This window comes from Malaya genurostris, chromosome 2 (genome assembly GCF_030247185.1).
Source record: "Malaya genurostris strain Urasoe2022 chromosome 2, Malgen_1.1, whole genome shotgun sequence".
NCBI lineage: Eukaryota > Metazoa > Arthropoda > Insecta > Diptera > Culicidae > Malaya > Malaya genurostris.
This window is the reverse complement of record NC_080571.1, coordinates 347,151,434-347,177,008: the sequence shown is the minus strand read 5'-3', so window position 1 is coordinate 347,177,008 and position 25,575 is coordinate 347,151,434. Positions and strand designations below refer to the sequence as shown.

Sequence of the window (25,575 nt, the reverse complement as noted above, 5' to 3'; positions counted from 1 at the left end):
CCAGTTATTTGGAGATTTGTGCCTTATGATTGTAATTGATTACAAAAATACAATCAAATCAGTCATGTGCGCTTAGTACAAAGCGGTTCTTTGAAACCCAACCTGTACAATAAATATTTTGGAGAAGTCCGATGTGACAGAGCCAAAAATATTTCTAGTCTTCCTTCCACTGAGGGATGGTTTCAAAGTGAACGATTGGTAGGATAAGGAAAACCCGGCTGCTGGTCATCATAAAAAGCGGCCCTCGATTAGCGGTATTAAGGGCTGAGGCCAGTAGGTCGCGTAAAACCACGTGGCTCGCTGTGCGTATTCCATTTCTCTCCATACTCTCTCGCAAATGTGTAAAAAGACTCTCGATGTGGCCGGGTGGCCAAGAAAGTTTTGATATTTTCGGTTACAAGTTTGACTACATCACATAAAATCCAAGAAAGCTGCCGCTTGTTTGGCAGCCTTGCTGAGCCGATTTTATTTCTCTCTCATGTTTCGTTACGTTACCAGAATACAAGAGCAGAAATAAATGGAGCCGCCATAGAAATGGACTTACCTTTACAAAAATAACATTCACTTAATTTTTATCGCGACAACTTATATGTTTTTATGCACTAATCGCATCTAAACTAAATTATCTAGACATTGTCAGGATAGCTTTTTGATCCATGCTTTTGAGAGCGAAATATTCAATGAACAAGTTGAAAGACGGCGTTTTCAGCTAAGCAATTCTTCCTTCAGAAAAAAGACTTTCCCGACCGCTAAAGTCAATGAATCATTCTGAAATTTTCACCGGTTAATCTAAACTAATTTTTTAAGAGATTGTCAGTTGGGTGTTTTGATATTCGTCACCGTTTCTGAGAAAATCAGATTTGAAGCGTGAAAATAGCCCTCTAAAACGCTCTAAAACACACTGGCCTCAGCCCTTAAATGGTGTTCTAACCAAATTTAGGGTTACTTCTGTCGTACAAGTTTGTATGTGAGAGCCCACCGATTCCGACGGTAGATCGGCGGCCATCTTAGCCGGCATCGCACAGTGGACAGAAACTGAAAACAAAACGGTCAAAAGTCTGTACTGACTTTCACTGATTTGTCAGAGTTTAGGTGTCTTCGAACAAGTTGCACCTGATTAAATAACGCTTCTTTTGAAATAAACGCCTCAATATTGATAAAATTACAACAAAGATTACTTTTTTTTTCTACAGCGTGTGGTTTTTAGTAAATCGTTCCTGGTTTTGAAACGAGAATTTCCGATTTATTACACGCCTCATGGAAAACACAAACGTTTTCTTCGTTTGCGATTCGCAACGTAAGAAAAAAGTTACCATATCGTCACTGCCGCACATCGGAAACCTCTTAGAAAAAGGTAAATTGAAGCATCATTTCATTGTAATTTGAACTCATAAAATTTCCATTATTTATAGGATCAATTGCTTTGCAGAAGTGTGTCGAACAGATTGTAGTTGAGAGCACCGGTTTCATAATCACCGACGATAGTTTTCTTGGTGGTAATCAAAGTCAGCGTCTAATGCTTCTTGGTCCAGATGAAAAATGGATTCCAGGACAACCAAATGGTATGAAAATAGTATGTAAGCTCAACAAATTCTGCTCGGATCAAAACTGAACCAATTTAGCAAGTTGCTCATTTTCCTCCAAAATTTGATACAAGGTTTCGCTTCGATAAGATATGTCATCGTGCTAATTTTGATCAGTGCATATCGTTGTAGGGTCATTTCTAATGATTTCATAATTATAATATTTCCAGTAGATTTTGCAAATAGTGTGAATCTTCAATATGTTAAAATAGGGATGCCAAAACTTTTGTGATGATTTTTAACACCTATGACCAGAGATGTCTATCTCCTCTGTGTGACGAAGAGCAAGCAAAATTTCTCCCCTCGCACTGACAACTTCAACGAGAGCTCTTCTCTTTCACATATATACACCACTGTTGTATAAAGTGTGCACGCATCATGAGTGCGTTTGTTTATTTCCTTCTACCTCTTCCACTGAATCGCACCAAAGTGCTAGAGCATTAGCTAATAAATTCTCTGAGGTGGATGCAGATACTTTCACAGAGGTGTACACGCCGGTGAGCACTCTGCTGTATGGTTTGCGTAGAAAAAGCGTGGACACGCAAAATCAGTAAAATAAAACACTTTATCGTAAAATTTTCGGTTTTCCTTGCAAATTTTTCATAGCAAGGCCAGATCTACTCTCTATTAATTGAAGTTCACAGAAGTGTTCGCTCACCATCACGCGCCAGTGGTCACTTGGGTGTATTTAGACGAGAGCGCGTGAGAGCGATTCATGCGAAGAGAATGTGTTTCACTCGCGCCAGCTGCTTTAACCACAAGCACACACTCAAATGCTGTCTATTCGACACTGAGAAGAAGTGCGCTTTCCTCTTTGTGCGATGCTTCGTTCTTTTGCATCCTCGGTGTGGACAAGAATCTGACGCCAGTGTGTATCACTCTGATGAAATGCCATCTCTGCCTATGACTTACAAAAAGTTACACATACAACGTTTCATAACACACAAAATTAACAAACAAGGTAAAGGATGTATCGCCTAGTAACGCTTGTACCTTTTAAAAATGTAACACATGTAACGTTTTGTAACTCCTAAAACTCACAGAAAAGTATCGTATGTAACGCTTCGTAACGCCTATAACTTACAAAAAAGTAACGCATGTAACGCCTATAACTTTCAAGAAAGTAACGCTTCGTAACGTCTATTACTTACAAAAAGTAACGCATGTAACGCCTATAACTAACAAAAAAGTAACGCATATAACGCCTATAACTTTCAAGAAAGTAACGCTTCGAAACGTCTATTACTTACGAAAAAGTAACGCATGTAACGCCTAATACTTTTAAGCAAGTAACGCTTTGTAACGTCTATTACTTACAAAAAAGTAACGCATGTAACGCTTCGAAACGTTTATTACTTACGAAAAAGTAACGCATGTAACGCCTATAACCTACGAAAAAGTAACGCATATAACGCCTATAACTTTCAAGAAAGTAACGCTTCGAAACGTCTATTACTTACAAAAAAGTAACGCATGTAACGCATCGTAACGCCTATAACTTACGAAAAAGTAACGCATGTAACGCCTAATACTTTTAAGAAAGTAACGCTTCGTAACGTCTATTACTTACAAAAAAGTAACGAATGTAGCGCTTCATAACGCCTATAACTCACAAAAAAGTAACGCATGCAATGCTTCGTAACGTCTATTACTTACGAAAAAGTGACGCATGTAAGGCTTCGAAACGTCTATTACTTACGAAAAAGTAACGCATGTAACGCTTCGAAACGTCTATTACTTACAAAAATGTAACGCATGTAACGCTTCGTAACGCCTATAACTCCATTACTTACAAAAAAGTAACGCATGTATCGCTTATAACTTTCAAAAAAGTAACGCAAGTAACACTTTATACTCAATAAATCTTGAGAGTTGCTAACTGCAGTGTGACAAACAAACTATAATTTCAGCCAATTGACTCCTCCACCTCTCGAAACTCAAGAAATTATTAGGGGAGACCGGGGTTAGACCAAACACGGGGTTAATCCGGAAAGCTTAAATATCTTATAAACCAGCAATCATTTCAATCCGTGAATTGACTTTGTGAACTGTTAGTTCCAACGAAATTTAATTGATACAAAGTTTGAATATTCAAAACAGTTGAATAAAAATTGCGAATTGTGAAGCATTGTCATCATACAAAAGCCAAACCCTTGTTTCTGTGATTTTTATTGTCGACCCCGAAAAACAATTTAGAATAACTTGTAAGGCACAGAAATGTGCACGATCGCATCGTAATTTTTGAAAAGTAGAGAAAAACCTGTTTTGAATCCACCTAGTGGTGCAATGATGCCTTTTTCATATAACTAATACCATCATTAATATTACTGTGGAATTCTAAGAACCACTGTTCATTTAGTAGAAATAGGAAAGTTTAATCGTACGTAATCTAGAAACATCTGCGAATCAAAATATCTTATAGTTCCGGTACTGGAAGTATTATCCCCAACGACATCAGGGATTCTGTATGAAATCGCCAGCCTTTTCCATTGAATACATAAGTTTGTGAAAATCGATTTGGCGATCTATAAGAAAAGTAAGGTTATATCACAAACGAATTTCCGATCTTTTTTTGGCGCACATCTACGATTCTCCGTAAAACTGGCACCAATGGTGATAAATTGTTTGCACTGCTGAGTTCCCATCATACATTCATAATGCAAATGTCAAACCGTGAGAACCCTTTCGATTCGGTAGCTCATTTGTATATATTGAGATTTCATGGCACACTTTGGTTGAAATGATAACAATGCAATTAATCTCGCGCTCTACCAAGCGGTGAGTGCGGTCATTTCAGAAGGTACCGGAAACGAACCACATTTTTTAAAAACATTTATAAGCACGTACATGTCTTTATCTGTAGTTATACCCTTTTTGCAGTTTTTAGCTGATGTTGGTTCGTATCACCAGCAACAAATATGACCTTCCTATTTGTAACAGTTTTTAACCTAATCGAAACCTTCGTCACTTTAGGTAGCGGTACAAAATTTTTAACGCTTAACCCAGTAGTTCCGGAACCGGAAGTCGGATCCAGGTGAAAATTAGGAGTTTTATTTGGTATAATAACACCTTCTACTTAAACCTAAGTTCATGAAAATCGGCTATACCATGTCTGAGAAAATAGGCTGAGTTTCATTTTAAAGTATTTAAGGGCTGAGGACAGTACAGTAAAGTGGTAGGATTTTGGCTATTTTCCCGTTTCAAATTAAATTTTCTTGTAAACGGTGCAGAATATAGAAAAACCCACCTGACAATGTCTTCGAAATTTAGTTGAGCATATTCTGTGAAATTTTCAGAATGATTCATTGAGTATTTTTTTCTGACTGAAGAACTGCTGAAAATTGGAACGCTCGGAAATGCATACCTCTACTTGTTCATCGTATATTTCGGCTTTGAAGGCTTGTATCATAAATCTACCGTGACAAAGTCTAGATAATTTAGTTTAGATGCGATTAGTACATAAAAACATACATGTTATCGCGATAAAAATAAAGTCTTGTATTTTTCTGTGAAACAAAGTCAGTTTCAATGCATCCAACATTTTTTTTCGCTTTGGTTTCCTGATAGCATTCTGAAAAAGGAGAGAGAAATAAAATGGTCTCGACAAGGCTGCCAAACACACAGACATTCAATCTTTGTGAAAGTTGAATATTTTTTCATTGTTCATTGGAATCCATGTAATGTCCAACCCATACGATAGATTTATGTGATAAAACATTTCATCAAAATAATAAAATGTATGCTGGCAACCCGGTACAGTTTGCTCATATACGAGAGAGTTCAAGAGAAATACGATGCGCAAAGGGAATTGAGCGAGCCACGTGGTCAATTTAAAACTCAAAACGCGACCCTCTGTCCTCAGACCTTAAACACTATTTCCGTTGCTTCCGGAATCGGTAATCGTGAAAAGTGAACAAGTAATCAGCTTAGGTGTTGGTTTTCGTTTTCTTAATAGCCTATACGAAATTGAAACAAAGCCCGGTCTGTGCACTGTTTGTAAAAGCGAGTTGTGTTTTCTCTTCCGTGCCTGCTCGTACCGATGCGTACCGGTTTTGTATCGTCATTTTATATGGCGGCTTGAAAGCTTTGACACTCATCGCCCTGTAATTGCGGAAGTCAGGTCCGGATAAAATTTGAACTGTGATTCTTCATGCTCGAAGAAAAATGTGTTAAATTTCAATTTAATTTCAGATCATCGTACACTGCCAGTTCCGGATGTCATCGCATCTACTGATTCAACTGGCCGAGATTCGAGAAATGATTTGGAACCAATGAGCAAAAGCGAGGCGATCGACGGGACGTCTTCGATCGACGAATCGAGTACGGAGGATGAGATAAATGTTTCAAATGAAACTGAACATTCGTCTGAAGAACTATTCGAAGCTAGTACCCCGAGCAACGTGGGAAATGAAATCGAGTCACCAAAACAGAATATAGATTCGGCTACATTCAATTCAACGATCAACAACAATGTTCATGATAATGATGTTTCCAATAGTACGAACAACTTCCAGTTTGACAGGTTCAGCTCAGTCAATGGATCAGGCCGTGAAGGTAAGTAAGCCAAACTGTTGATAGACGTTAAGTGTTTTCCATATTCCAAGAAGGTATGCTCAACGCTCGTATCCGTACTGTATTTAACAGTTTTCGTTCTGTATTTTTGACCCTAAAATATACGCATGTAACGCCTATAACTTACAAAAAAGTAACGCATATAACGCCTATAACTTTCAAGAAAGTAACGCTTCGTAACGTCTATTACTTACAAAAAAGTAACGCATGTAACGCTTCGAAACGTCTATTACTTTCAAAAAGGTAACGCATGTAAAGCTTCGTTACGCCAATAACTCACAAAAAAGTAACGCATGTAACGTTTCGTAACGCCTATAACTTAAAAAAAAGTAACGCCTATAACTTTCAAGAAAGTAACGCATGTAACACTTCGAAACGTCTATTACTTACAATAAGTAACGCATGTAACGCTTCGTAACGCCTATAACTTGAAAAAAAGTAACGCCTATAACTTTCAAGAAAGTAACGCATGTAACGCTTCGTTACGCCAATAACTCACAAAAAAATAACGCATGTAACACTTCGAAACGTCTATTACTTACGAAAAAGTAACGCATATAACGCATATAACATTCAAGAAAGTAACTCATGTAACGCTTCGTAACGTCTATTACTTACAAAAAAGTAACGCATATAACGCTTCGTAACGCCTATAACTTACAAAAAAGTAACGCATGTAACGCTTCCTAACGCCTATAACTCACAAAAAGTAACGTATGTAACACTTCGAAACGTCTATAACTTAAAAAAAAGTAACGCCTATAACTTTCAAGAAAGTAACGCATGTAACGCTTCGTAACGCCTATAACTCACAAAAAAGTAACGCATGTAACACTTCGAAACGTCTATTACTTACGAAAAAGTAACGCATATAACGCATATAACATTCAAGAAAGTAACTCATGTAACGCTTCGTAACGTCTATTACTTACAAAAAAGTAACGCATATAACGCTTCGTAACGCCTATAACTTACAAAAAAGTAACGCATGTAACGCTTCCTAACGCCTATAACTCACAAAAAGTAACGTATGTAACACTTCGAAACGTCTATAACTTAAAAAAAAGTAACGCCTATAACTTTCAAGAAAGTAACGCATGTAACGCTTCGTAACGCCTATAACTCACAAAAAAGTAACGCATGTAACACTTCGAAACGTCTATTACTTACGAAAAAGTAACGCATATAACGCATATAACATTCAAGAAAGTAACTCATGTAACGCTTCGTAACGTCTATTACTTACGAAAAAGTAACGTATGTAACGCTTCGTAACGCTTATAACTTACAGAAAAGTAACGCATGTAACGCTTCGTAACGCTTATAACTCACAAAAAAGTAACGCATGTAACATCTAAAACTTTCAAATGAGCGACGAGAATTTTTTTCAGATTTTTATAACTTTTTGAAAAATCGGGCATTGTTTTGTCACGTTTATTCTTCTATTTTTATTGTTATTGCACTTGGATATTGCGTCATTACACGACATTCCGGCTTGTGTGATACGAATGTTTTTTTTTTGAAAAAAAAGTTTTACTCACTGCTTTGTATGAAACTCAATAAATCTTGAGAGTTGCTAACTGCAGTGTGAGAAACAAACTATAATTTCAACCAATTGACTCCCCCACCTCTCGAAACTCAAGAAATTATTAGGGGAGACCGGGGCTAGACCAGACACGGGGATAATCCGGAAAGCCAACAATGACTAACGGTTGAAATAGTTTCGAGTTCAGTTTAAAAATTTTCCACGTTTTTGGTTTCGCCGCTTGAATAACGCTATACATTTTTTAATGCTCTTCTCCTCGTAATTCCTAAAGCTTTGTATGGGATCGTATGACCTTTAATAATTTAAGACCTAAGATTGTGAAAATCGGTCACGTTCTTTTCTGAAGAAAAGTGTATAAGTAATCAGCTTAGGTGTTGGTTTTCGTTTTCTTGATAGCCTGTAGGAAATTGAAACAAAGCCTGCTCTGTGCATTGATTGTAAAAGCGAGTTGTGTTTTCTCTTCCGTGCCTGCTCGTGCCGATGCGTACCGGTTTTGTATCGTCATTTTATATGGCGGCTTGAAAGCTTTGACACTCATCGCCCTGTAATTGCGGAAGTCAGGTCCGGATAAAATTTGAACTGTGATTCTTCATGCTCGAAGAAAAATGTGTTAAATTTCAATTTAATTTCAGATCATCGTACACAGCCAGTTCCGGATGTCATCAAATCTACTGATTCAACTGGCCGAGATTCGAGAAATGATTCGGAACCAATGAGCAAAAGCGAGGCGATCGACGGGCCGTCTTCGATCGACGAAACGAGTACGGAGGATGAGATAAATGTTTCAAATGAAACTGAACATTCGTCTGAAGAACTATTCGATGCTAGTACCCCGAGCAACGTGGGAAATGAAATCGAGACACCAAAACAGAATGTAGATTCGGCTACATTCAATTCAACGATCTACAACAATGTTCATGATAATGATGTTTCCAACAGAACGAACAACTTCCAGTTTGACAGGTTCAGCTCAGTCAATGGATCAGGCCGTGAAGGTAAGTAAGCCAAGCTGTTGATAGAAAATAAGTGTTTTTTATATTCCGAGAAGGTATGCTTAACGCTCGTATCCGTGCTGTATTTTACAGTTTTCGTTCTGTAATTTTGACCCTAAAATATACTGTATTTTTCATATCAAACAAATAATACAGAATTTGAAATCATTAACACCCCGAATTTCGATTCTCCGTAGTACAAAACGTCAGAAAAAAGCAGTTGCAATACGAAGCGAATATAAATAGTTTTTGTTTCACCAGTTTTAGTGACGGTGTACAATATTGAACACACTTTACCCTATAACTCCGGAACCGGAAGTCGGATCCGGATGAAATTCAGGAATTCCGTAGTGTGATGATATCTTTTTTTTATCAGTCCGCTTGTGTTATTTTGCATAAATATTCTTTGGTATTTTTAGTTTTAATGAAGCAATTTTATTGACCGTCGTTATAAACGACAGTATAAACCCTGTAATGTCGAAACTGCAAGTTGGACCGAAGAGAGAAATTCTACGAAACCATAATATTTTACCTTTGAATCTAAACGTGTGATAATCGATTGAGCATAGATGTCGAAGTGAGTGTCACGTTATAGTTTTCGGTCATTATTTACGATATCTCCAGAACTGGTATTCTGGTACCAACATAACTAAAAACGGTTTGAATGACGGTGAATTATTATGACCAATAAATTTGAATAATTTTGAGTTCAACTTTGAGATTGTTTTTGGGTATTGTCATCTTCCATAATGGTCAAAATTTTAACAACTCATCACTAATTACCTTGCATCTCATCTGATTAAAAAACAAGAATTTTTATGGGCAGAACTTTTCATATAAATCTAAGTAGAATGTAATCGGTTAAGCAGTCTCTGAGAAAATTAAGGAGTTTGATACAGGTGAAATTCAATGGCAGTCTATAGGACCAAGGGATCTTTCATTAGAATCTAAGTTTGTAAACATTCGTCCAGTCAACTCCGAGAAATTGTACTACATGTTTTTGTAGCATACACACACACACAGACTGACATTTTGCAATTTTCATTTTGCTTCCACTGATCGCTTTATCATCCATTTCAAAGAGCTTATGTATTCGGCGTGTTTTCTTGTAATAATATGGTCTACAACTTCTCCGAAGAAATGAGTTTTCTATCACGCAATGTAGGCAAATTATAACTTCAGTCTCACTTCTAGGAATTTAGCATTTGGGCTCCGAAATCAACCTCAGAAGCGCACACAGAAAACGAGTTTTGGAATAATTGGAACCACTGTGCACTGGAATAGGGTAAAAATATCTCCGTTAAAAATGGACAGATTTCAACAATCTATGGCTTGTTGGGTAGTTTTTACCGTGCGGAATCTAAGTCTAAAAACATATTCTGTTTTCAGGGTCAATTGCGACATATATTGTCAAAAAACTAAAAAATTAACTCACAACAGCAAGTCGAGATTAAGGTCCTTAAATCCATTCATGGGGCCTGAATCCGGATTTATAACCTCAATTTCTTATCTACGTTCTAGAGCTGTATTTTAGATCTGAATTTACAAATTTAGATCAGAACCGAAATTCAAGAACTAAATAATGGAGCAGAATTCCGGATCTGAATTTTTAAATGCGACTCTGAATCTGAGTTCCGAAACTAAACTTAAGGCTCAGACCGGAATCTAACTCCAGCGCTCGGGTTCAAAATTCTGATCCAGATCCCGTTTTCAGCTTTCATGTTAACAATCCAGAATCCGGAGTTCCAGAATTCAGATCCAGAAATATAGTTTTAGACCAGAATCCGGTTCAGAATTCTGACCCTGGATTTAGGAACTGTAATCTGAATACGAAACGTGAATTCTAGACCTAGATTCTGGAACTGAGTTTTGAACTAGGATTCTTGGAGTTCTAGAACTGAGTTTTGGACCATAAATCTGAACCGAAATACGAGAAATGAGCTGAGGACTTAGATTCCGATACTGAGTTTGAAAACTGTATTCTTCAATTGAATTTTGGAACTAAATTCTGAAGCTGGATTTGAATTAAGAAACGAAGTTTTGAGCCTGAATTCGGGAATTAAAGTGAGATACAGACTGGAATCCAGATCCAGAGTTTAGTTCCGAAATTCAGTTTCAGAATACAGTTCCAAGACCAGAATCCAAAGTTTATAATGCAGGTCCATATTCCAGATCCAAAGCTCTGGAACTGGAGCTGAATTGTAAACCAAAAATTCTAGACCACAGCAGAATCTAGTTTTACAATTCAGTTTCAGAATTCAGTTTAAAAACCTAATTACGGAATCCGGAATTCTGGAACTAATACTCGTGACAAAGACCAGAATCCTGTACCAGAAATCCGAATCTATAAATCAGGAACTGTATTCTGGAGCTGAGTACAAAACATGAATTCTAGAACTGAATTTTGGAAGTTAGCTCTGACCCGAAATGGAAATAGGTCCAAGCTGTGCACTAAATCTGAATTCTTGAACTGTTTTCTGAACCTGAATCTAAAACGGGACTCTGAACTTGAGTTCGAAAACTAAAATTAATGTTCAAACCGGAATCCATATCTTGATCTCAGATCAAAAATTCAGATCCAGAACCCATTTTCAGTGTTCAAGTCGAGAATCCTCGTCCAGAATTCAGTTCCAGAATCCAGATCTAGAGTTTCGACATTTCGGTTTAAAATTGTGAGCTTGGATTTTAGAACTGCACTCAGGAACTGAATACGAAACCTGGATTCTTGACCTAGAACTGAGGAACTGAGTCTTGAGCTAGGATTCTTGGAATTTATTTTTCGAACATATTTCTGGAATTGTAATCTAGAACTAAGCTTTGGACCATAAACCTTAACCTAAATTCTTGAAATGAGTTGTGGAGCTAGATTCCGGAACTGAGTTCTGAAACTATTTGCTTCATTTTGATTTTGGAACTAAATTCTGGACCTGGATCTGAATTTAGGAACAACGTTCTGAATTCTGACATCATAATTAATCCGTGAATTGATTCCGAAATTCAGTTTCAAAATACAGTTCTAAGATTCAGATCCAGAATTCGTTTCAAAATTACAATTCTGGACCGAAATTTCTTAAATTAAAATTTATGATCCTGGAAATTTGGTTCACTATCAGATCCAGATTTCTGTACCCTAAGCGCTAGTTCGGACCAGAATTCTAAGCTCGAATTCTGGAACTAAATTCTGAAGCTGGATCTTTGAACAGTGTCAAATAATATAGAACACTTATCCCTCTGGGCCAATTTCCACTAAAGAATTTTTCAAGTGATTGCATAAAATTTCTATATGAGAAAGGCAATCGTTATTATGATCTTGTAATAACACTAACAAGTAGATACAAATTAACTTTTTTTTCACCTGAAAAATATCAATTTTAATGTGGAAACCCTGCACGCTATACGAAATTGAACCCTGCACTCTGCGAACGGAGCAAAGCCGCACGTACCGACGCGTGCCAGTTTTGCATCGTTATATTGAATGACGATTTTAATATTTTTACACTCATCGCCCTATAATTTCGGAACCGGAAGTCAGATTTAGATAAAATTTCTCAGTATCTTTCTAGACAATGAGAGCTTTAATTTGAATTATGAATCGTGAAAAACGGCTGCCTAAAGGAATCTTCTTATTTGTGTATGCAGACGATTCATCATAGTTGTTTCTGGAAAAAGTGTCAAACGGATCAGACGTAGATTACAAGCATCAGTCAACGCCATCACCACTTGGGCACAATCTTCCGGATTTAACATATCTGCTTCCAAGTGTTGCATATCACCAGTGCGATTGACTTCAAATTTTGCATGGGGACTTTGGGTGCTTAAACTTTTGAACAATCCCAAAATAATGGCACCCTTATATATATTAGAGCGGTACAAAACAACGTGTTTTGTCGGTTACGTCGCTTATACCATCATATCTCCGGAACCAAAAGTCACAGCCATTTGATCTTCGAACTTGATCAATGACCTAACAATAGCTTTCAAACGGGTTAACCTATCTCCGAGAAACATCTGCGGTAAAAATATCTTCGAAAAGTGCACACACAGACATTTTTCGATCTCGTCGAACTGAGTCGACCAAGCAGATGTATGATTCTTTGACTCAGTCGATTAACAGACGATCCAATGATTCTCGGTTCAAGTCGCGGCGGTTGCTATCAGTATTCTTTTTTTATTTTAACGAATTTCATGTCATGAAGTTTTAGACACAATATTAAATGTTCTTCCACGTGAATTTGCGTGAGCTGCGACGCTCCATTTATGTGCATCTAATAAGATGTAAAATCACATTTTTTTTTAATGTGTAGAGAAATGTAAAACACCGTCAAAATTGCCTGTATGACCTTGCCACGCCTGTTGTAGCACGCCGCCGTGAAGCAACATTCTTCATTCTCGTACAGTTCGTTTAACGACAGTGCACAGTGGTTCAGGAAGCAAAATTAGCAGGAAACAATTGTTTACGCTTTTATTATTGGCCTCAGAGATTTGAAGTCTTCGGTACATTAGTTCCACTTAATAAACTGCGTGTTTCGGCCATTGTGGTTTTAGGGTGGTCCTAAAACAAACTATGAATTAAAAAATTATTTCAAAATCTGGATGAGATAGAACAATGCATCCTTCCACAATAATTTAGAATAATCAATTTAAGGCAACTTTGTCGAAGATATTGGTTGTGTATCTTTAACCGTTTTTATATTAGAACGGTTAACATATCCTTAGTTAGGATGCTTCTTAAAAAAACAGTTTTTATTCAATAACTTTTTCATTTGAATTTTCTCAATAAAGTAATGTTCTAAGAAATTCAGGACCCTAAAAAGACGCAACTTTTAGTGGAAGAAGATTTTTTTAATACCACCTGGTTTAATAGTTATGTAAGATTTTAACAATAAAATACGCCTTTTTTAAATAACGGTTTCTAAAAATGGCGCAATCCGAAAAAAAAATTTTGATTGCATTTGATAGCTTGTACTTTTTTATAAGATATGAGAAAAAATTGGAAAACAGTTATTTTTCTATCTCATTTTAAATCAAAATTTCATACAAGTATTTTTGTACGTTACCATATAGCATGATAGTGAAGAATATTTTATTTGAACAATTTTAACAAGTCATTTAGGGGTTAACCTAAGTTTGTGCTTAGGGCACATAACCGTTTTCACTTTTCCTTATATTTCGTCTTAGACTCGTCAGTGCAGAACAGTTCAAATTGAACTGTTTAATGCAAACTTAAACAGTTCAACTTGAACCGCTATACAGACGTAAAGTTAATGCTATTTGCAAAACACTTATTAATTGGCACCGAATGATCATACCTGAATCGGCCAGTATTGTCCGAAAATCACGTTTCCGTTCGGCACGTCAGCAAAGACATTTGACTATTTAAGTTTGAATTAAGCAGTTCAATTTGAACTGCTCTGCACTGACGAGTCTAAGACGAAACGTAAAGAAAAGTAAATTTTAACAAGGTTATCAACCCTGCTTTCATACCATGGGCTCAACTACGAAAAAGTCGTTAAAAGTTCCGTTTTGCGCGAGAAAAACACGTGACAGTACTACTGAATTTTTAAAGCGTGTTCATTCGTTTGAGATTGACTGCGGTGAAAAAAACGAATTAAGTTTTACAAGATCACATGACAACTTTATGATGAATCAAGTTTTTGTTCAACATATACCGATGCTTAAATTAACAATAGCATCGTTATCTGTCAAATGATGTTCATTCAGCGTAGTTTGTGTGATTATGTTATGTTCGTGTGAAACCTAAAGCGGCCCATATACGTTCAGTTTTCCATAAAAACTCTGAATAAAAAACTGCACGATTATTTGAACTGAGCAAGTGTTGCGTCAGGTTAGTTTTGCGTTTTGTCTTCATGTCAGTTTCATCAGTTTTGGCGATTCAGTACCAATACGGACTCTCTCCGCTTCATGTGTATATTTGCACTATGGAGTTGCTTCTCAAGATTTCTTTTCGTTTGTGCTTGGAGAAACCAACGTGGAAAATTTCAAAGGAAAATAATCAAAAGGAATTGGGTCTACGAATAAGTGAACCTCGGCCAGGGGAAGGAAACAGCGGTAATGTTGTGCGGCGGTTTTTTTTTTAAAGAAGAGTGATAATTGCTAAAATTACAGGACTGGATCATGATTTATTGGAAAGATTTTATGTTATACTATCACTAATTAACAGCAAATGGAGATCGTCTTTTAGAATATATACGAACAGTACACATGAACTATACTGCAAGTTGTATGGTTGGTACGCTTTGTCACCAACTGTACACAAATTACTCGTGCATGGAGTGATTATTGTACAATATGCAATTCTTCCAATTGGAATGTTCTTAGAAGAAGGAGCAGAAACGAGAAACAAATTCATTCGAAGATTTAGAAAAAATAATACAAGAAAATTCAACAGACAGGTCAACTTGGAAGATCTGTTCTTAAGTCTTCTAATGACTTCCGATCCCATAATTTCTCTGGAAAACAAAACAAACAAAAATACTAACAAAGTTTTCCTTCCAGCAAATACGCGGCATCTAATAATGTAATATGATACTTGTTAATATACTTATTGTTCCAATTAATTTTACTAACTAGTTCAGGAAAATCCCCTTCCTTTGCATTACCACTTATAAGAAACACTAGGAATTTGATTTGTTGACGCTTTTCACCATGTAATTGCATATAAATGGAATGAAAATTAGGAGATTTCTATGAGATCCCCATTGAAACTAAGTTTGTAAACATCAGTTAAACCATCTCCGAAAAAAATTTGTGCGCAAAAATGTGACAAAAACAAACACTTTTGATTGGTATATGATATTCGGCTTTACGGACCTCTGTTCAGAAATCAGTTTTCACAGTGATTGTAAAACCTTTCTTTATGAGAAAGATGAAAAGTTTAAAAAGTACAAAGAATAGATTTTAAGTATTTGTTATGAAAATACACTATCAATTCCTTTTTCTAACACTCCTTAGTATATTACTAAGCTAGATGTTATATGATAACGTACAAAAATACTTGCATGAAATTTTGATTTAAATGAGATAGAAAAATAACTGTTTTCCAATTTTTTCTCATATTATATAAAAAAGTACAAGCTATCAAATGCAATCAAAAATTTTTTTTTTCGGATTGCGCCATTTTTAGAAACCGTTATTTAAAAAAGGCGTATTTTATTGTTAAAATCTTACATAACTATTAAACCAGGTGGTATTAAAAAAATCTTCTTCCACTAAAAGTTGCGTCTTTTTAGGGTCCTGAATTTCTTAGAACATTACTTTATTGAGAAAATTCAAATGAAAAAGTTATTGAATAAAAACTGTTTTTTTAAGAAGCATCCTAACTAAGGATATGTTAACCGTTCTAATATAAAAACGGTTAAAGATACACAACCAATATCTTCGACAAAGTTGCCTTAAATTGATTATTCTAAATTATTGTGGAAGGATGCATTGTTCTATCTCATCCAGATTTTGAAATAATTTTTTAATTCATAGTTTGTTTTAGGACCACCCTAAAACCACAATGGCCGAAACACGCAGTTTATTAAGTGGAACTAATGTGCCGAAGATTTCAAATGCATATTCGACATATAAAAAAAGTGTTAAAATACTTCTCGTAATCGACATTCGTGAGCAGCTCCTCATTTCACCAGACTATGCTAGATCTAAGATGTTGTGCTGTCCCTAACAGAGACGACAGCACCGAACGACCATTCGTTTCTAACACGCTCATCTGTTTTTGATCATTTCAGAGCAACGTACACCCCCTGAAAGTGTATACGATATCAAGACCGATGACGAGCAGGATGAATTCCACGAGAAAGGACCCGAGGATTTGGATTTTATGGACGAAAGCAATTGTTGTGATGAAAACACTGGGCCCTGTGGACACACCGACCCGTTGCCAGAGAGTGAGGTTACCGAAAATAACAACACTATGGATAGCGCGATTGTTTCAAATGAAACTGGCAACACAGTTTCAACACCTGCACCACCACCACGGCCCAACAAAAAAATACGCAAATCAAAAGGAAAAAAGTCTAAAAAAGAAGAGGAGAAAAATCACTCGAAACAAACAGAACATTTCGAATCCAGTGCGACGATAAACCCTTCAGCTAGAACCAACCGAATTAGGATGGAAGATGACGAAACCTATGGTCACGTTGTGCCTAGTAGATCGAGTAAAAACAATATCGATCCCAATCCGAAGGCTCCGGTAAGTTCCGGTGATGAAATGCATTCTGCAACCGAGGACGACATCGGACAAGAAAAGGAAATACCAACCGTATTGGAAGCAGCCGGAAAATTTTCCTCGGGTTTAGAACAAATTAAATTCAAACCTCACTTGCCAATGACAGGAGTTGATCAGCTTGAATTTTCCGCACTGATCAAATACGAAGATATCATGATCAAACTTTACAACGGAGGCAGTTTGATGCTGGCGGATAATGATTTTCTGGCGAAAGTGAGCTTCACCTCTCCACGGGCACTGAGGGAAACGACCAACTTCTACCAGGCGAAGCAGGTTTTACTGCAACAGCTTCGGATTGAAAAAGTGCTGCAGGATGATTTGTCGGCTGATTGTTCGTCCAAAGATCCATTGATCGCGGGTGTCAAAGATGAACTGAAGAAAAAACCCACAACTGATGACCAATTTGTCACAAATTGTATTCAGTTGCATTTTATTTTGACAGAGATCCAGGCCAATCCAACTTGTGGGGCATTGTGCAGTGCAATTATTAAAAATCCACTAATTTCGGACGGATTGAAGCAGTCCGCTGCAAAGTCGAACGAATTAGTAGAACGAGTTCTAGCCAGAAATCGAACATTGGCTCGGTTCGGATTCCGGCTTTCGAATCAAACTGATCCCAGCCTGTTCGAGACTATCACACAAATGCTAACGTCAACTTACTCGAAATACAAGAAATTGATCCTGAAAAAAGCACCGGCAAATTTACGGTGCGCTATCGAGCAGTTGAATGAGTTTGAGATACTACTTGTGCGGGGCAACGATTTGAAAATGTTCGCCGATTTAGACGGAGCTCTGAACAAAGACGTTTTTCGGAAACCTTTAGCCGATCTAGCCGAGCGATGGATCGCCAATATCAAGTCGACCGCCAATGTTAGGAACTCCGGAAAGCTAGTGGACCAATTCGAGCCGGTTTATTACTTCCTGTGCAAGAGTTTGAATGAGCTAATTGTGGAGGTTAGTGAGAAAAGCGATCATAAACCAGTGGATCTGCTGACTAGCAACAACAGCGCCGGGTGGCTTCCAATCAAGAAGATCAACTGGAAGTCGGAAAATTCTTTGACAAAGTGTCTCGAACGGGAATACTTTTTCATGTTCAAATTGCTAAAACATTTTAATCAATGTCCCAGTGGCAGTCGAAGACAGTTTGAGTATGAAATGAAACTGTTGAATGGATTTTCAAAAAAAAAACGGTTGGACAAAGTTTGTGACCGGCACGAAAAACCTTCTTGGAATTCAAAAATCTCCAGAGAACTTTCCTAACATTGCTGATGAATTCTACGTTTGGGGCTGTTTGCTAGATGATGTGCTAGCTCATGTACTTTCACCAGAATGTAATTTGGGAAATTTTGCAACCGTTCTTCAAGGTTACCTGGACTTCCTTGGCAAGGTGAGTCACGATCAGATGGAAAGTTTACGAGTCATCACCCACAACACGGCGCGTTTCATCGTTCAAACAATACCCTACGTGACGGTGAAGGACAGTTCCAAGGTCGATCAAGAGATTTTACAGAAGCAGTTGGGTCTGATCAACTCTAGAACCATCGGCAGATCGACACCGTCGTCGAACAATTTCCGCGATCTGGTTGATGTGTTCAATGTCTACTGGAAAAACAGAGAAGAAATAATTTCCGTTATTCTTTCCAAAATCAATCTAGCGGAAATGATCGAACTCCGGGATAGTTTGCTCACGATCGTTTCGTTGGCATTGGATAGAAACGTTCCTTCAGAGGAGATGATTGCGTTTTTTCGCGTGTACAGCGATTTGCTGATCGATTTGAATAACGTGCAGTTTGATTGGTACGTGAAAATGATTGACGATGAAAGAGTATACAAGTTTGTTGAACTTAATCTGATGGAGAAGGTCAAAAACAGTTTGGCAGACACCACCAATGCGACCTACCGAGTAATTGTACCGGAAAATTTTCGCACACATATTTCCGCCGTCATCGGATCCAAGCTCCCGGCTCCGGAACATTATCTGATCAAGATTTTGTTTGATTGCTTTAGGTGCATCCAAGAGATGCTGAAAAAAATTAAATGGAAATGCGACATACGACTATCGGAAATCGAGCAGATTCGTGCCGCGAACGAGTTGATTTCGGCCGTTCGGACCTCCTTTGTGTACCTGCCGGAGCAGCCGGACTACGTTTCATTTGAGCGGTTCTACAATGAACGGGTTAAGCCCTTCGAGAGCGCTATGGCCGAAAGTAGAAACTACCGGGAATTCATCAAGAGAATCGGTTTGATCAAGGAATCGTTTTGGCACATTCGCAAGCAGAACGAAATCGGCCTGGATCGGGCATTGGAGCTGTTCTACGAGCGGAATGACGCCCCCAATCGCGATCTATTGAAGAAAGCTTACGATCGGTACGTCGTTCATTTCCAGCAGTTTATGCCCAACGGGGAAGGTGAGTTCGCCAGAAATTTTTTTTTAATATAGCTATCATATAAAGTCAAGCAATGTCCATACATAAAAGAATCCGTTTCAAGATATGTACAGGATTTGTGCATCTGACTTCTTGTTTTTGTCTTGAACTTTACTTTCTGTCCTTTGGCATCTGGTTTCTTATTGGTGTCTCCTTAAAATGATTGAAGGGGTAAATAAAAGAACGAAACACAATGGGCCTAAAAGCCATTGACAGATTATCTTTGTTTACGTTCTCTTTCGACTATTTCTGAGTTCTACATAAAATATTCGCTACATATCTGGTATTGTTGGAAAAATTGAAATATTGTCTTTTATTCTACACGAATATTTTGTAAGTAATCGTGAAATCTAGGGGATTGTTAAGGAAATCACATTAGTTTATGTGTCCTTGTGAAATGTTTTCATCGAATTATAATAATACGGTTCCTCTTATGTCTCCATTTTTTTTAAACCGATTTTCTGGCACTTAAAAATTTTTTGAGTTTTCCGAAATCGAATTTTTTTTAATGCCATAAGGCTTAGAATTACGTAAAACGACGAGATTTCATGTTATCTCGAGTTTTGTCGTGAATGCGACTTACTTTATTATGGGGTGTCTTTCAAAAGTTACCCTGTACAAGAATGGGTAGAACTTAAAAGCGAATATCTATTGCTGTATTTAACGCAGCAAATTAATTGTTTCTCCATATTATAGAAAACTAGCTGATTTACCCGGCGTTGCTCGGGAATGTTTCGTGAAGGCAAGGCCGGAAAAATTCTAGAAATTGTCCTCCCATTGTTACTCTGATTGCAATGAAACACAACCAGAGATGTCAGGTAAAAATTTCAAATATCTTCATACAGGGTTGCAAAAATCTGTATATCCAAAATAATCTGCAGTAAGAAAGTACGTCTTGCTGGCAGCAATTTCTTTATAAAGTATGATATACTAAACTGACTTGGCGAGAAAAAAAAGGACGCGGCCATTTTTTAAACTGTATAAATTTTGTCGAAAGTCTGCAAAAAACTCGATTCTTAAAAGTCTGCACAACTAAAAATGTCTGCAGCACTATGCAGATTTACAGACAAATCTGCAGATCTGGCATCTCTGAACACAACGTAGACGACAACCCGATTGAACAATACTCCGTTCATGTTCAGATTGCGAATGATCAGTGTCCCATCTCAGATCTCACAATAATCACAATTACCAAGGTATTCTCGACAAATTGGGTCAGTATTATATTTAAACGCTTCTGTTAGGAATATTTAAAACATCTGTAAATACCCACCCCACACGAATACCCTTATAATCATATCTAAGTTGCGCAAAAAGTAATTATAATCTTCAAAATGTATCGATTCTCGTCAAATTAAATAATTTTCTCAGAAGAATCTCTCTGACTTACACGTAGGTACCACTTCCTGGGTACAGTGTTGCTAGGAAGGGCAGCTTTTCATACACGCTGATTGCGAATAGGTAACATACCAGTACATACTACACTCCAGGGCTTGTATTGTGAATTATCAAACGAACGAAGCAACAGAAAACATCTACTGTGAACACTTTGCTTGACATAGCTGAATGAGAGACCTATATTAGAGAGAAACTGGATGCGTGAGAGTATATGCTACTGAGCAGACCAATTCCCCTTGCCAAGTAAATTGTCTGTGCTCTCAGTCTCAGTTAACACATGAACTAAGCAATCCATGACAATGTAGTGAAATGAAGGGTTCGCTCTCGTTAGTATTGTACGAGAAAGAAGACCTTGCCTCGCGGTGAGCTACAAGACGCGAAGTAAAGTCATATAGGCAATGTTTACGGTTTATTTTTAAAGTGTAGGTTTACAGAAATCATTTTAAACATAATGTTTGCATTCCAAGACCAAATTTGATCACATTTCAAATATACTTTAAACATTTTATAGCAGAAATGTTGCATTTGAGCCCATTTTCAAAACGATTAATTTGTTTCTTGGCAGTTTACACTGTGTATATATCCTAGAAACACTAAAAGCAATGTTCTTTAAATTAATATTCATCGGAACTAAAAGTTATGAATCTAGTCTCCTCATAGGCATCTACAATATGAGAACCATTCAAAAAATATACCAGAAATATCCTGCCCTAGCATTACCTTATGATCAAAACAGAACCAGAATTTTATTAAAAAACGTGCTTAATCCACCTAGCAGTGAGATGATTCCTTTTTTTATCAATCCGCATGTGTTGTTTGCATGAATAATCTTCGGTGTTTCAGTTTTCATGACATTATTCTAATGTCCGTCGTTTTAAGTGGCAATTTGAGATTTAAATCAATCATTACTCTGTAATGTCGAAACTGCAAATCGGATCGAAAATGAATCTAAAAGTGTAACAATGGATTAAACATTCCATGATATGTCGAAGTAATGGAAACTTTAGAGTTTAGGGTAATTTAAGGTACTTCCAGAGCCGGTATTCAGGAACCAGCATAACCCAAACCGATTCGTATGGCCATATGACGAATAAATTGCAATATTTTTGAGCCCAACTTTAAAGCTATTCGGGATTGTCATCTTAGAACGGCGAACTTGGAAACTGAGGGAATGTGATTCGATTAGAATTCTACGAATTTGGTGCAACAGTTTATTGACCCGAATGTCGATATAAGTATAACGCGGTGTTCACTTCATAGCAAGTTTATTGTAACTGATCTGATACTCGTTAACACATAGGTTTATATGGGAATTCAGTATAAAGGAATCGGCAAAGGGCCTATCCGAAATTGGGTTCGTTCGCTATCGTGAGATAGTGATAAGAGAGATCGTGTTATTGAGATTATTCCAATGAGTAGACATAGGATAGACATATCTACTATCAATTTAGTACAATTCATCGAGCTTAAATCTAGGGTGATTCCAACATATATCGCTTTGAATTTACAAAATTCATCATCCTACAATTCCAGAATCGGAAGTCAGAATTGGATAAAATGGGATTTATTATAATTTGAACTTTTGTTTCTGAAATTCGATTTGGCTTTTTTGAGAAAACGATTGAGCTTTGAGAAACGATTCGACACTGGAACCGGAATTCGAAATTCGGTGTAGCCGAAGTGAGACAAATTCACCTGAGTAGCTGTAAAGTTTGAAAATCAATGTAGACTTCTTCGAGGAATCGTAGTGAGAATTAATTTTTTGGGTGCCAATACAACCAAAAATGAAATAAGTTTATTTGGTTATCGACTATCCAAATCTGCTAACCCGATAAACCTGATTAGTTTATGTGAAATAGACATTTTTATACTAATCACCCTGTATCTCCGAAACCGGAAGTTGGATCTGACTGAAAAACAAGATGTTTTATAGAATCTTAAAACTTTTCATTTAAATATTAGATTTCATTTGAATCTTAGATCGGTTCAACCATCTACGCGAAAATTGAGTTACACAATTTTTATTTCGTTTCACATATCATCCTGTAGTTCAGAAACCAGAAGTCGAAACCAAACAGAATTCAGGAACCTTGTTTGGGAGCATACGACTTTTCATATGAATCTGAGTTTGTAGAAAACGGTTGAGTCATTTCCGAAAAAAATTGAGTGAAATTATTTGTCACGAACGCATTTGCTGATCTCGACGAACTGATTCGAATGGTATATGGGTGTTATGTTTTTTTTTTTTTCATAAATACGTTTATTTCTTAAGGCAGTTTACATAAGTTTTTCTTCGCCGTAGCATCACTTTTACATAATATTCTTATCCTAATTTAATTCTAACATAGTCACAACGTTTTGCATTTATTAAAACATATTCTCTTATTACTTAAATATCATCTTAGGTAACTCGTCATTAATTATGAAATCTACTCGGAAATATTATTTGAACCAAACGATTAACTTCCATAAATTATAAAATAAGCTGTTATTTTCAGACATTTTGTTAATAATTTCATAAACTGTTTCGAGTTTGTTTGTATCATTACATTATTTTTATTCTAATTTAGCTATTGGTTGAACTCATGGACGCAGCTGGGATCAGAACTAAGTCTTGAAAGGGGCCTTTATTAAATTGAAACTCCAGTTTTCTTTATGAAATGATAAATAAGTTTCATGTATGAAAGGTCACGACAAGCAAGAATGTCTCGAACTGGGATATTGGATAGTCTACCTTGGGTACGCAAAGAATTTATTAGTTGAGATCTGACATCACGATACTCCACGCATGTCCAAACGACATGATCAATATCTCGATAACCTTCGCCACAAGCACAATGATTAGTCTCGGAGAGCCCAATTCGAAGGAGATGTGCATCTAACGTGTAGTGATTGGACATGAGTCTGGACATCACACGAATGAAATCTCTACTCACATCCAGTCCCCTGAACCATGCCTTTGTCGATATTTTCGGAATAATTGAGTGCATCCACCGACCCAGATCATCTTTATCCCAAGAAGCTTGCCAGCTGGCAAGTGTTCTTTGGCGAGACGAGCTATAGAATTCGTTGAAAGCAATTGGTCTCTCATAAATTTCACCCTCAATAGCACCACGTTTGGCTAAAATATCGGCTCTTTCATTGCCAGGAATGGAGCAATGAGCCGGGACCCAGACTATAGTGATTAGATCATTATTGTTCAATATGTCGTTCAGGCACTGTTTTATTTTGCCCAGGAAAAACGGTTCAGTCTTGCCAGTCATGTTTGAGCGAATGGCTTCAATTGCACTCAGACTATCTGTGAAGAGGAAATAATGGTTTGGAGATAATGTGACGATTACACTCAAACTATAATGAACTGCTGCTAACTCTGCTATATAAACAGATGCAGGTTCTTGAAGCCTAAATGAGGCCGAAACATTATTGTTGAACATACCAAACCCTGTCGCTTCTTCAATTCGCGATCCGTCCGTGTAAAACATTTTCTCAGAGTCAATATGCCTGAACTTACTTGAAAATATTTTTGGGATTTCCGTCGAACGTAGATGATCCGGGATTCCACGCACTTCGCGCTGCATGGATGTATCGAAAAATAAAGTTGAGTCAGGGACATTTAGGAGGCTGACACGGATAGGAATATATCTTGAAGGGTTGATTTCCTGTGACATATGGTTAAAATATACTGTCATGAATTTTGTTTGAGATCGAAGCTCGACTAGTCGTTCGAAATTATTAATTACCATGGGATTCAGCACCTCACATCTTATTAGCAGGCGTGATGAAAGCTCCCAAAATCGATCTTTTAATGGAAGAACTCCCGCCAGAACTTCAAGACTCATTGTATGTGTCGAGTGCATGCACCCTAAAGCAATTCGCAAACAACGATACTGAATTCGCTCCAGTTTGATAATATTAGAGTTTGCAGCGGAACGAAAGCAAACGCATCCATATTCCATCACTGAAAGTATCGTTGTCTGATACAATTTTATTAGATCTTCCGGATGAGCACCCCACCAAGATCCTGTTATTGTTCGAAGAAAATTTACTCTTTGTTGGCATTTTGTTATCAGAAACCTAATGTGTCCTCCCCACGTGCATTTGGAATCGAACCACACCCCGAGGTATTTAAAAGTTAAAACCTGTTGGATCATTCTTCCCATCATATGGAGCTGAAGCTGCGCGGGATCATGCTTTCTTGAAAAGACGACTAACTCTGTTTTCTCCGCAGAGAATTCGATACCAAGATGAACAGCCCAATCGAACAAGTTATCTAAGGTATCTTGCAATGGTTTATGCAGATCAATAGCTTTGGGTCCAGTAACTGAAACCACGCCATCATCTGCCAATTGTCTTAGTGTACATGGGGTTACTAGACAGCTGTCAATGTCATTCACGTAAAAATTATAGAGGAGCGGACTGAGGCATGAGCCTTGCGGGAGACCCATGTAACTATTTCTGAGTGTTGCCAAATCGCCATGTGAAAAATGCATGCGTTTCTCTGACAAAAGGTTGTGCAAATAATTATTTATAACCGCTGGGAGTCCATTTTGGTGAAGCTTGTCTGAAAGAACATCAATGGAAACTGAATCAAATGCTCTTTTAATGTCTAAAAATACAGATGCCATTTGTTGCTTTTGAGCGAAGGCAATTTGGATGTCAGACGAAAGTAATGCAAGGCAATCATTCGTCCCTTTATTTCTACGGAAGCCAAACTGAGTATCTGACAACAAACCGTTCGTCTCGACCCAAGTGTCGAGACGTCGTAGAATAATTTTTTCGAACAATTTTCTGTTGCAGGACAACATCG

At 37.3% G+C, this 25,575-nt stretch overlaps 2 protein-coding genes across 6 annotated transcripts in view; one reads left to right on the top strand and one right to left on the bottom strand.

Annotated features, from left to right (window-relative positions):
• The window catches only part of LOC131432009 (apoptosis-resistant E3 ubiquitin protein ligase 1), a 213,166-nt gene that overhangs the window by 92,863 nt on the left and 94,728 nt on the right, over window positions 1–25,575 (bottom strand). The gene's annotated exons all lie outside the window — the stretch shown is intronic.
• Window positions 7,578–18,354, top strand: LOC131432011 (uncharacterized). Its single transcript, XM_058598028.1, has 2 exons — window positions 7,578–8,696; window positions 16,445–18,354. Exons 1-2 carry the CDS (start codon window positions 8,414–8,416, stop codon window positions 18,202–18,204), a joined length of 2,043 nt encoding a protein of 680 aa, XP_058454011.1. The 5' UTR covers window positions 7,578–8,413; the 3' UTR covers window positions 18,205–18,354.